Source organism: Tuber melanosporum (genome assembly GCF_000151645.1).
Source record: "Tuber melanosporum whole genome shotgun sequence assembly, scaffold_29, strain Mel28".
NCBI classification, from domain to species: Eukaryota; Fungi; Ascomycota; class Pezizomycetes; order Pezizales; family Tuberaceae; genus Tuber; species Tuber melanosporum.
The window spans coordinates 724,893-738,276 of NW_003298963.1; the positions used below are offsets into that span (position 1 = coordinate 724,893).

At 49.6% G+C, this 13,384-nt stretch overlaps 2 protein-coding genes; both read right to left on the reverse strand.

The window, feature by feature from the left end:
* Positions 1–3,524: 3,524 nt before the first annotated feature.
* Positions 3,525–4,926, reverse strand: GSTUM_00006692001 (uncharacterized protein; the record flags this gene model as incomplete). XM_002838869.2 has 2 exons in its annotated part: positions 3,525–4,132; positions 4,208–4,926. The coding sequence occupies one exon, from the start codon at positions 4,924–4,926 to the stop codon at positions 4,672–4,674; it is 255 nt and encodes an 84-aa protein (XP_002838915.1). The 3' UTR covers positions 3,525–4,132; positions 4,208–4,671.
* Positions 4,927–10,257: 5,331 nt separating this feature from the next.
* On the reverse strand, positions 10,258–11,094 carry GSTUM_00006694001 (uncharacterized protein; the record flags this gene model as incomplete). XM_002838870.2 has 1 exon in its annotated part: positions 10,258–11,094. The coding sequence occupies one exon, from the start codon at positions 11,092–11,094 to the stop codon at positions 10,912–10,914; it is 183 nt and encodes a 60-aa protein (XP_002838916.1). The 3' UTR covers positions 10,258–10,911.
* Positions 11,095–13,384: the final 2,290 nt, after the last annotated feature.

The window sequence follows — 13,384 nt, forward strand, 5'->3', positions numbered from 1 at the left end:
CCTCCACATCCTGAAGAATGCCTTGAATCGTTTCCTCTCGAATCTGCTAGCTGTCATGCGAAGCATGTTCAAGTGCCAGGATTTGGTCTCCCACAGGCTGAAATACTTAATCGCCGCCCGCACTGTTGCTTCTTCTGAGAAGAGTCTAGCTTGTTTTTCAAGTTCCATGTTTTGGATATGGTGGTCGGTCCAAATGGTGAGGTACTGTTTCATAATCCGGAGGTTACTGGCTTCTTCTGCCTGCAGGGCGAGTGATAAGATAACCCCCGCCCGGGTCCGCCATCGTTGAAAGATGTCAAGCGCAGTGTTTACCATCTGGTTAAGAGCGAAGCCTTGCGCAGAGTCATTCATTTCTTGGATTCTTTTGAATTTGTTTCCCCAAACCTCAAAAACCTTTGCTGCAAGATTCCTCTTTGTCTTCCGGGCAGTCGTGCGGTAGGCCACCCTTAATCTTTGTTTCCTGGACTCCCTGAATGCTCCCATCCATCTCCTTAGGGTTCTCCTGACAGTGAAATAGTAAACTGCATCATCCGCCCAATCGTCAAGCTGCACGTAAACATCGCTCTTAGCCCTCCATTTCACGAGTGTCCTGCTGGCAAGATTATTTCGGTATACCGCTTGTGCTTCGCCCTCCGAAAGTTGAGTAAGCCGTAATTTTCTTCGTAACATGCGCCAGGCATGGGCTGCGATCCTGCGATCCCGTCTGACAGCTATCTCATGGCATAGGTCCTCCCTCTTATAGCTCCGGAATCTTTTCACCCAGTGAGACAAAACGTCCGCCTTCAAGTCCCTCTCAACGTGCGCTCTGAACTCCCGAATCCTCATGTGCAAAACCCATTCATGGAGCGTGCCCACAACAATCCTTTCACCTACTCGTTCAACCATAACGTTGTGCCTTACTCCTAGCCTCCAATGGCGAAAGATGGGCCCAAGAAGACGAGTTTTTGACATCCTCTCAGCCTTGATTGACTGCCTCGCTCGTGTTCTCCAGGCGACAAAAAAGGTGTCCCCAATGCGATCCTTGACGAATTCAACCATGGCGCCCAGTAGAGGTGTAAAACGCGTCTCTCTACGCCATACCTCGAAAGCACTGCGAGCCAAAGACCATTCCCTGTGGTCTGCGGCGATATCTGCCTGGTCGAGACATTTAATGGTACGAAAAGACCAATGTTCAAAAACAACTTGCAGGGTTCGCCTCCTAAAGAAAGCTTCGGCCATTCTGTTCATGCGAACCTTCTCCTCTGTGCGATCCACCCATACAAAGAGTTTATCCAGCAGAAGCTTCTCATTACTCCGCCTCGTTCCCAGCACCCCGCAGAGCTTGAAGAACCAAGTCCAGTAAGCCCGATGCGCAAGATTCCTCTCGAAAACTTCCTGTGCTTGCGCTTCCATTTCCATTTTCCTGGCCAAGTTGCTTCTCCATTTCAAAAGCGCGCCAGATAGTTGGAAAAGTCGAATTTTCTTATTGCTTTCGACGACCACTTGCTTCCAAGCACCGAAATATTTCCTCACGAGGATTCGCTCCCTCACCTTCTGGGACCGCTGGATAATCGCCGCCGTTTTCTGAATCCATAGGCGGAACGCGCTAGCTAATAGCCTGGAATTATACCGCGCTTCAGCCCGGCGCTCGACGACAGCAAACCATCTTATTTCCTGCCAAATGTCAAAAGCCTGCCGCAAAAGGGTTCTACGATCATGGAGAAAAGCAATCTGCTCGAGCGACCGTCGACGTACCACACGTTGAATTGTCATCAGATGCCAATGATGGAAGTACTCCCGTAGGACGGTACGCATCCGGAGGTTATAGAGCGCATCCGCAGCATTCTCCGGTACCCGGGGAGGGTCTGGTATACTGGATGCCTCAAGTCCGTACGCCCCCGCTGCCAATTGCTCACTGCGACGCCTGACCTCTTCGCGACGAGCTTCTGCCGCGAGCTCTGCCGCTCTAACGGCACCATCACGGGGTGACGGACTCCCGACACGACTCCCCGATGAACGCCTCGAGGATCGAACCTCGATACCGGTTCTGCGCAGGGGAGACACAGCATGTTGCCTATCATGCTCATCCTCCGCGGCGTATCCTTCTTCCTCCGAGGCTGCATAGACTCCAGTAGCCCTATCTCTTCTCTGCTTTGCCTCCTCGTATCTTCGTCTCGTATAGTCTGATGTCGCCGCCGGTGTTTCCAAAAACCTCGTTTCCGAGATGTCAACTCCCTGGTTCTATCGATTTCGTTAGTAGATGATTACACAGAAACAGCGGGGCAGCATACATCAAGTAATTGCATGAACTTATCATAAAGTGTATTTCCCTCCGCTCCCTGTAATTGGAGTATAAATCTAAAGTACACGCTGTCCAGAGCAGGATTGATCTGCCTGGCAGCAAGGACGGTATCGTAAGCCCTCCATATTGCGCGGAATGACCTGTTCTCCGGAATAACGGACGCGAGCGAAACGATTTCATGGAGGATTTGCAGGTCTTTCAAGCGAAGACGCACATCAATCAGCCTTTCATCCGTCATCCATCAAAAAGCGCCAAAACTTACCGGCAGCAGTGTAGTGATATCTTTGACGTGATGCGACAGCATTACCAGTAATATCTTGCGGTGGTGGTGGGGGCATGGACGGAACGGCATGAGAAGCAGCGGACAACCCAAAAATCGGAATATTATCTTGTTAATGGCCAAGTGGAAGAATGGCCATCGGGGTGAGGGGAGAATATAGAAAGGCTGTTTTCGGAGAGCAGCGAGTGCTCATGGTGGTCCTTCCACCGGGTTTGGCTATTGTTTATTTTGATGTTGGCGGGAGGAGAGGAATCGGCACTTGGGGTTTGTGAGAAAGACCTCTCAATCGGAAAGACGCGTGCATCCATTGTTGTTGGTTGCCCGTTGCGACCGCAGTGGCTGGTAAAGGGCAAGCGCTACGCCTAAACAAGGAAAGAATGGTGGATTCCATTTCGAGTGATCAATTGTGATACCCCACCGCGAATGTGGCTAGAGATGAACGCACAAAACAAAATTTTGATCGATCAATGCGGAATTCGATCAAAAGCACAAGCAAAATCTACCCGAACAAACACAATGATATCGCCCTTCCGTTCATCAAATTTCAACTCTCACGACCTAGACGCTACCCCCATTCAACGATACCCTCTATCAGTGCCATGGCCGCTGGTGAATCTGAAAGACATTATTCACCACCTCCGCTCGGAAGAGTAAGTATGAGGGGCACGCGTGGGTTTCTGTAGCCGCGGCCCCGGGATTAGATTCGAGGGTTCCGCGTACCGGTAGTTGTGGGAACAGGGTCCATCGCAGAGTTTCTCGTGGACAAGAAAGAGTTATCATATGCAAAATCCGCTTTGAGGGGAGCTCCAGTATTTCCCGAATAGAGACTCATTGCGCAGAGCGTATTGTCAAAACCGACGTGGATTGTGAGTAGACCTAGATCGAGAAATCCCCGTAGTATTTACACCACCAAAGGAAACAAATAGCCCCGCTCGATCAGTCATCATGATGTCTGTTTAATGTGTTCTAAACAGCTCTTCCCATATTAAACATATAACACCCACAGATACTGTATGCTAGCTATTAACACTGCTTGTTCCCCGAGACCACGTACTCAATGGTCCGGGTGATCAAACGTCATCCTCAGACCAGAGGAGGAAATTTTAACACTCTTCAGATCACCCATTTTCTACCAACCCCCTCCTTGCCACCACCACAACCAATGTCAGAATTCACCCCACTCATGAAAACTTCCTCCTCTCCTTCTCCCAACACCTCAGCGGTTATCCCTCCAATCTTCTTAGACCTTGAATCTCAAGCCGCACACATCCGTACCCGCGAGGAGCAGGAAGAAGACTCCCTCCGAAGGAGTCGCCGACGGGCCGATGTCGACACTGCTATCGCGGCTGCAGCGGTTGGAGTTGGGGTACTGGTGATTGGCCTATTGGCGTTTTTCGGGGGTAAGGTGGGGGAATCTGATTGCTCGGCGTATTTTTGCTTACATATCAGCAGGAATGGCAGCGAAGAGGGGGCTGGCGGGGACTTGGCACCAGTCGGTGAAGTGCATGACTATTGGTAGCAAGGAGATGGATTAGAGTGGGTAATTGTGGAATGAGTACCCTGTGGTCCTCCTAGGGCGTTATGGATTATCGAGTGAGAGTCAGTGAACACCGTGTTATCGCGAATCAGATAAAGATCAAAACTACCGTAGTCACCAACAGGCATCTCGTAAGGCTTCGAGTCTAGCTTTCATTCATCGTGACGAACTCGCTACCCCCTTGACCTGAACAACAAAATCCATAGCCCTGGGAGGTGTGACTTTGCCATTATCGTGAAACGAGTAATAGTCACGACTGGTCCCTGCATTCAGCAGGGACAACGTATTGTCTGTCACTTGCCCTGAACGAGATGAAGGGTTCAGGGGTGTAGGGTCAAGCGAAGTCGGGCTCCAATTGGCTGGTTGGTTGGTTGCAGTCGTAGTCGCAAGTGCGGACCCTTATCTGATTGGCTGACAAAGTGCTGCGGTGGGGACATTTCTTGACGTGTTTCTATACCTTCCAAAGCCCATTTACTCACCGTCCACACAACAGACAACCTCCGACGATCCTTTCCATCTCCTCTTTGCCCTCACTACCCACAAGACATAGTGACGCTCCAGTTCTCGAAGAGGTTATAGTGGGAAGGGTGACTCTAGAACGTCCCACAAGACATTAGCTGTCATCTCCGAACGACGCTTCGCCCAAAAGCCGTGCCGTGCTGTCCATCTGATTATACGTGTCGCCAGTATTCGAATGTGGCCGACCAAATCGTGAGCAGAGGTGGAGGGGGGGGGTTGAGCGGTGCATGATATCATGGCTGCGAGAGTTAGACATGAGAGAGTGATAACCCTATTTCCACCTTCCCCCTGATATGAGTAAGTGACCATGCAGTTGAGGCTATGTTTTTCCGTGCAAGCCTACTTCACGTGGCACCTCCCTCTCAGTCTGACAGGACCCAGGAACCGATTGCTCATTTCCTGCCGGATTGTCACTGCCAATTGCGAGAGAGAGAGAGTGTGTGTACCCTATCTCCGTGCCGTCACGAATATCCCTGTAGATCGCGACATCAGACCAAGATAGGTTTAGTTTGTCGGGTTAACGAGATCCAACACGACCATATGACTCAGGCTATACCGTGTCAGGAAGGCACTAATCCTTCTCGAGGACTTTCGACTGAGAATTCGGAGATTAGGGGCTGGCGGAGATAGTGGATTTCACGAGATTATAGGGTAGTCAATTGTGAAAAGTTTCCCAGCACTGTAAGAGGCGAACCGCAAGAGATCATGGTATGATTGTTTTTAGGGCTGCTGTTGCAGATTACCTCCCGTAGGTCGTTTCCTGTCACGGGTACTAACCCAAGCCGCCCTGCAGGTGCTTACTTACAGAGGCCGAGCAGGGCTCCGCAAATAGTACTGAATTAAAAATGTCACTTTCATATCAAAAACTGTTCAAACTACATAAAACACCCTTCTGCTAGTGCGATTAGTGGTTCTCCGCGCCAGCGGACGCTTAAATGACATTTACTTCCCGATTAGCCGCGCGACAAGTACCACCAATAGAATGCTTCGGTGGTTAACAACTACGGTACACATATCAAGTCCGATACACAATCTCAGTTATACCACGATCGTAAATCACTTCAGTAAAGTATAGAGCAGTCACAAACCCCACCCAGCACAACCAAATGAGACCAAGGGCCAGGCGTTCCGTGGTCAACTAAGACCCCCAAAACGCCCCCCCACCAACCTCCCGTATCCCTGTCTATATACTCTGCATCGCTCGATTGAATCAATTCGTGATAACACGCCCCGCCTTCGGAACCCCGATCGAACCTTCCAAGGCGCACCGAGACTCGTGAGAAGGCGACTATCGCAGGCCACATTGAACCCATCGCCTTCCCGGAATCCCAACCGCCCACCTCCCCCTCCCCCTGTAGACCATCGCGAATCAACGTCGACACTCTTATGACTCTAACATCCCTCTCCAGAGAATCACGCCATATCCAAATACAAAACCAACCCAATAGCTTCACATCGAATACGATGCTCTCCCGCCTCCAGCGTTATGTATACCGTCGCGCCAGAAAAGTAGTCATAGAGAAAAAAGAAAAAACCAACGAACAGCGCCTTGGAAGACCCTTCCAAGCTCTGTCAGGCGCGCCCAGCACCGCACCGAACCGGATCGGCCAGCCCAATTCCCTCAAACACTTGCCTGCCAGGTTCAGGTATAATATCCAAAGATCCCGGTATGGGGTTGGGCGGCCGGCCGGGAGTCGGGAACGTCGTCTGATTCGGCAAAGTAGCGCCCTCGGTGCCTGAGCTGCAGAGGTCTATGAAGGATCGATAAGCTACATGCTAGGCGCGGCCTAGTCCCAGGGCGCCTGTCGGGTATACCCTGCTGCATATGCATACGATACGCTTGTACTGTACATCGGGAATCTAAGGTTCTAGATCGAGTGAGTAACTGTGATTGGATAATATTCCTTGGTTCGCCTTACTTTCTAGACTATTGCTCTTTGGGGGGCTTGGGCCCAACAACGAGACCAGTGTACGCCTTAAAAAGGGCGCCTTCTTAGGGATACCAATAGCAGTAGTCCGTCGGAGTCATACCTCGAACACGTGAGTGATGAACGCTTCTCAGCTTGTAGTCGAACTCGCTCGAGTTTGCCTTCCTTCCCCTGAAGATAAGAGCCGAGGGATCCCCACAAAACCTAGATCCGCACCAGGGGTGGAGGGGTGGAGGGAGGGGACCTTAACCAATTGCCTTCCATAGTTTTCTTAAAGTGTGGCAATCCAAAAGATCTTCACCCCCCCCCTTCCTTTGCTCGGTTACCCCTTCCTCCGGTCAGGCTTTTTTGCGGAGGATGGGGTTGGAGGGCGTTTCTTCCTGCTCGGGTGGCTTGCGCTGCTTGCGTACACACAGACACATACACACAGTGGCGAATCATCGCTGTGGCGTGCTGAGTGTGGGGCTGTCCTCGGGTTCAGGAAGTGTTTGTGCTGCGGGGTTGCGGTAGGCTTACCGCTTTTTTACGGCGATCATATCATAGTGGGGCGTTTCAATATAGATATCGTATCTGTGCTCGAGTACCGGTACTTGTACAAGTATATATCCGCAGGCGGGTGCGAGCCTAAAGGGAGTCGGATTCCGCTGTCGTGGCTGGGGGTAGGGTGTGTGTGTGCGTTCGCGGGCATTCTCATCGCGTTCATGTTCGAAACTGTCGTAATTCACCGGTACCGGTACCTCATGCTTTCCGGATCGAAGTCGCTCTATCTTTCCGATGGCAATGCGCCAAAAGATAGAAACAGCGACCGCAGCTTTAATCCGGCGACCCGGGTGCTATGTGTGTGTATGAGCGTTGCGTCGTCGTCGTCGTCGCGGTGGTGGAGATACCATAGCGGTTTACAGCGGCGAGACCATTTCTCTAGCGTTGCCAAGATCATACTTGTACAAAGAAATAAGCTTGCAGAGTAAATATAAAACGGTCAAGTTATGCAAAAAAACACTACAGTAACACCACAGCTAACCCAAACCCTCCACCAAGAGTTCAATACCGAGTGATACCCAATGTCCCATCTTCCGATAACTCACCCCATCCTCGGTCTCAACCCCAACTTGCCAACACACCCCCGACCCGAACCACCCCACACACCCGAGAAAAAAAAAAAAGGACACAACAAAACGAAAACGAAACGACCAGCACATTCCATATCATACCATCCATCCATTCCATTGTTGGGGGTTTAAAAAAAAAAAAAAAAAAAAAAAAAGGCACTGCCCCGAAAAACATAAACGTTAACCATCACCGCCCCATCCATCCCGCCGCCCTATTTCCGTAGCATTTCCGAATCACAACTATCACTCAGAGAAACCACGTAAAACATGGATAAAAACAGTATGATACCATACCCGTAAAAGGGATGGATTATGGATGGTGGTGGTGGGGGGGAATTTCAAATGATTATCTGATTCTGATAAAATATATATATAAAAAAAAAAGAAGAAGTGATTAGAAATCTACCGTTATTGCTATTCCGTTACTTTCCCTGATATTGCAGCTTTCTGTGGTAATATCCGTACAAGTACGATGTAGCGCAGGGGAGGGAGAATTCGGAAACCTGTTATGGAAGATTTACCGTGCGTACCGTTACCAGCCGTCCGAGCGCTTCTAGAACTCCTGCTAACTCCGGAATTCAAAAAAAAAAAAAAAAAGCTTCGGGTGGGTTTCCGGTGTACTCGTACAGTACAGTAACTAGTACTTCTGGTGCCGATGTTCCCCGATTGGGGGGGGGGGTGGGGAACTTTGTCGGTCGGTAGATGGATGACAACGCCGATAAAGTTCTAGGGGGGAAAACGGATATATCCCTTTTTTTGGGGGAAAAATAGAAAAATCAAGGATTTTTATTGTTATTCTACTTTTCACTCGTTCGTGATTCTGATCTTTCTTTGCGGTATCTCCCGCGTTGGTGGAGGAGCTCCTTGGTGGGGGTTTTCTTGAAACAACAAGAAATTGTCACGTTTATGTTGTGCGTTGTGTGTTGTGTTATGTGTGTCGCGTTGCATCGTGTGGATTCTTTAGGTGGTGGTGCCCGCATGTGGTATGCTAAAGACAAGGCGGGGCGGGCGGTGGGGTGGGAAATTTTATTTTTTTATTAGTGGTATCATACTGTATAGTACTCATTCCACCATTCCACCTGAAGATCATGCCAGCAGCCAGCTTGAGTGAGAAATCGTGAAGACTCCCATGATTATCCGGCCATGCCCGGTGCTCACGGCTGCCAGCCTACGGTAACCAACCACTAACCTTTTACAATATCATGACTTTTCCCAGTTCCTATGCTGTCAGCTCGATACAGCCAACGATCCCCCCACTTTCAAAGAATGCCTTAGTCCCCCCCCCCCATGACTCTCCGTTTTCCTCCATGAATCGTATTATATACGTGTTAGATTGGTGGATGGATGGATAAGATAGATGGGGAGGGGGAACCATGGTTTCCTGGGAAAAAAGTTTGTTTTCTCGTATCCTGTCAATTGCCACAAATGGTATGCACAAGCAAGCAGTGGCACGCGTTACAGACACTGAGAAGAGTAGAGCTGGGTAGGAACGTTTTTCTTATGCGGCGGAAGCCGCCTCAAGGAAGGGAGAGATAGTCTATCATAGCTAAAGTATTACCATTATAATATTGTGAGATGGAAATAATTTAGTAGTAGGGCAATATTTTTTTCTTCTTCTTTTCTTTTCTTAACTCGCAGAGTAGGATGGTCCATGCTATAAGTTCCGGATATGGTAGAATCTTGAGTGGGGGGGGGGGGGGGAAGACGAGGTTTTATAATACGATATGGCCACGAGCAGCGAGCAGAAGCGGAACGTGAAGTTCTCGAATCGATTGATTTGTCGGTCGTGATGGTATGGAGGTCATTAGACTACGCAATTGCATCTCCAGCGCGCGCACACTGCGGAAATTCATCGTTCTCGTGGACGATGAATGAATGAATGGACTGGCTGGCTGGCGGCCTAGCTGAGGCTCCGGGCGATAGGTATCATAGCTTAAGAGTCACAGAGATATAATAATTATGGTGTAATATATATCAAGCATGGGCGTATGGGTTATCGAAGGGCTCCTTCAGAGCTGTGGCTTGGCTCACGCCACCATGCCATGCCATGCCATGCCATCGGGACATTGCTGTCAGTGATTCACAAACGGGTTGCTCCTATGATAGCTCCACTCCGCGGTATGATACCGGTATAGTAGTCTACGGTAACTCCCGGAAGGGATGGATGGGGGGGGGAGGAACGTTACTCGAGCACAGTGCAGTATAGTCTAGGGTGTGCTCTGGTTGGCAAGTTCTTCTTCTCCACCATCTTATCATATCATACATAATATCGTACCTGTGCCAATGAGCTTAAAAGGCCAGAAGGGAAGAAAGAAAAAAAAAGATCAGATGGTTAATTTAAGCCTACTGTAATCTGCATGCATGTAGATCAAACCAAACGAGCACTCCCCCTTTTCAGCTGAAGAAGAATTACGAAGCGGCTTCGTTTCAAGTTCTCCAACGCCTACTGGATCGAGTTAAAAAGGGTTTTCCGGTATATATACCTCCCTCGCGGGGGGGGGGGGGGGTTTTTTTTCTGTGATACTGTATATCAAATAAATCGTTTTGTGGTACGGTAGGGGTACTACTGTACAGTACCCCAGTATGATACTACTACAGTGCAGGGGGTTGTATGGAGTACTATTTTTTATTGCATGCCTATCAAATTACCGGTAATGAAATCCCCCCCACGATAATGGGGTGGTTGCGGTTATCAAACATGCAAGCTCGAATACATGTGACGCCTAGAGCTGCACCTATCGCCGCTTTTTTACTTATTGCTATAGCATGCTACCACCACAAGGGAACTTGCGAACGGCGAGGTCATCCGTCCACCCATTGATGCGAGAAAATGAAAATAAAAGGATGACTGCGCGTAAAAGTGGGGCAAGCAGAGAGAGTAGAGTGCTCGAGTACAGTACTAGTACAGTACATTCTTGCGAACAGGCGCATCAATCTATACCACCACGGGTTATACCTTCATGGCGCGAAATGGGGTAACAAACCCGCGTGATACCAAAACGGATCCAAAAAAAGCCACCAAAAACCAAAAAAAAAAAAAGCCCAAAACCAAAAAAACTCTAAAAACTTAATCGTGTCGAAATCCGACACGTCCCCGATACGCGAGTGGGGCAAATCTGTGCATCTTACCCACCAACTGGGTTCCCCTTACCGGTACGATGCCGCCTGTGAACGGCGGGGGAGGGGGTTTAAGCTAACTTGTAGTTTTTACGCGCGTACGAGTACTTTTGTAACAGGGAAAGACCAGGAAGCGAACCCTACCGGAAGTGCAATATGTGAAACATAAAATGCGGGGGGGGGGTTGACAATGGCACTTTATCTTTTTTTTCAGCTGATGGACGGAAACTCCGGATTATATATTTTTTTCTTTTTTTCTTTCTTCTCTGGGTGTCTGCATTGTAGATTGCGGTTGGTTTTGCGATCGTGGTACTAAGAGCCATGCCGTAACGTTGGGTGAGTGTGGCGGAGCTGAGCTAAATTAATGCGAGCTTCAGGAACGGCCGGATGGATTTGACGGATCTGACAGGTTTCGAGGGTCGCTGCTGGTGCTGTGCTCTGGTATCATAATACGCAGAGTATCATACGGTACCCGACCAGGGGACCGGTTCGCGGTAACTAGGCACGGCTTTGGTGAGATCGATCGTGGAAGGCAGGGGTTTTTTAGGTGCACCGCGTGAAACCGCAAGATGGTGGAAGGGTCTCCCCGGGACGTTGGAGTTGCCTTTCCTAGCATGGTTCGTTGCATCCCCTTTTTTTTCCCTCCTCCAAAAAACTTTATTACGGGCCAAAGGCTGAAAAAAGTGGAATATTTTCGTTGCACTTGCTTTTTCCCCCTTAACCATAGGGGGAAATTCTTGACGTCCCCCTGTAGCCTCATTTTCCATTATTCAAGTTTTTACGGTCCTTATGTCATTGTTGCGCAGCAGAGCTTCAGCCCCCCCCGGTTAAACTTGCGTGCTACTTGTTTCAGACCCCCCCCCCCCCCACAATATCCAAATATCAGGAAATGTCCGATTTGATCATCATCCTATTTGTTTTTTTCGGGAATTGCTTACTTGGTTGGATCATCGTGAGTGCTCGGATGGGAGATGAAATGTGCCAGGACGTTGGAATTCCCCTTCTCGCTTGCGAGAGGGGGAAAGCGGCCCAAATCCAGCTCCCGGCTAGGTCAAGACGTACACAAGTGCCTTACTACCGGGGCTGCTCGGCGATCCCCTCAAAGGGATTGGGATGGTGAGTTACCTGATTGTGGGCGCGGGTTACGGCTATCTCCAAAGAGTTAGATCCTGCTTGCTGAGGAATGTTTTGTCCTCGCCGTATCGCACGCACTTTCAGAATCGCCCAGCCCAACATCCTAGCACCTTCATCCTCTACTCGAGTTCCTACACCACTATGCCTACTCGTACAGTGTTACTCGTATGCTGTGATTGCTTTTGCCTGTTTGGTACTGTGATCCGCGGTGATATCTAGTAGGCTACCGACAGTACTACCGTACATAAAATATCATAATTTCAATACCGCGCCCTGCCAAGTATGATACTCTAGATGATCTATTTTTTCCCCTCCACACTGCTTACCTATGGAATAGAGGGAATGGGAATGCCCATGCGCACTTCAGGGGAAACTGCCTACACATGCATGCATGCATACATAAATAAATACATACATACACGTGCACAGGACAGGCAAAATAAAACATGTCCACAGGCACATGGCGGGAAAAACAAGTTTTGAGAGTTTCAAGAGGTATGTGTGAGTAAGATCGGGTGGAACCGAGTTTCATGAGAAGAAGCGTGTGCGACGCCGACAACCATCGCCATATATTATATTACCGTATGCACGGTGATGATAGCGAATGGGCGAGCGAGCGCTTGCTATCCTCCAGCTTCCGGCCCGTTCTACGCTGCCTGAACTTTCCGCCGCCGAATGGCTACAGGCGATCGCATTACACCTCCGCGCCCACCCCGGGAAGTGGAAGGGACGGAAAGAGAAAGCGCTTCCCTGGATGTATGATATGTACGAGTACTGTAAGGGTAGATAGAACCTCACGGGGTGAGAATATGACATTTCCCAGCACGGCGTTGTTCGGAGACTCGGTGATTTCGGTCACATGACACCTGGACTTGGGGCGAACAAAAGGAAAGAACAGCGAGCGAGCCGGTCCAGGTGAGGAGAGGATCGATCGGCTTCGCCCATATGTTGAATCATTAAATGGCCGGTTTGCTACGGAGCACTGTACTCGAGTAGAGGGTCCCGATCGACCAGCTGCGGGAAGACAAGGCGGTAGGTATGGGTATGCGATTCATCATCATCGTCATCGTCATCGTCATGCTGTTCTTCAGCAGGTCGTTTGGTAAGGTCCAACCCTGCACAGAATAGAGCACATAGAGCATGGTATAACACCGCAATGCAAATCGTTACCGCATAAACTTACTTGTACAGTACTGTACCTCCAGCCCCATTACGTTGCCTTATCCCTATCCCTCCTATCCATTCAATCCCATTCAATACCATCCCATCCCATCCCATCCCATCCCATCCCATCCCATCCCATCCCTCCAGTCCATCCCAAGATTATGGTATCATACCCCCCCGAAACCCTTCCTTCGCCAAGAGCCAATCGTCTTTTCTCTATCAGGCAATAAGTACCTGAAGGTACGGCTGTAACTGCGCAAGTCTGCCACCATCTAGCCATCGAGGGGGGAAAAAAAACCCGCGTCATTTTCAGTT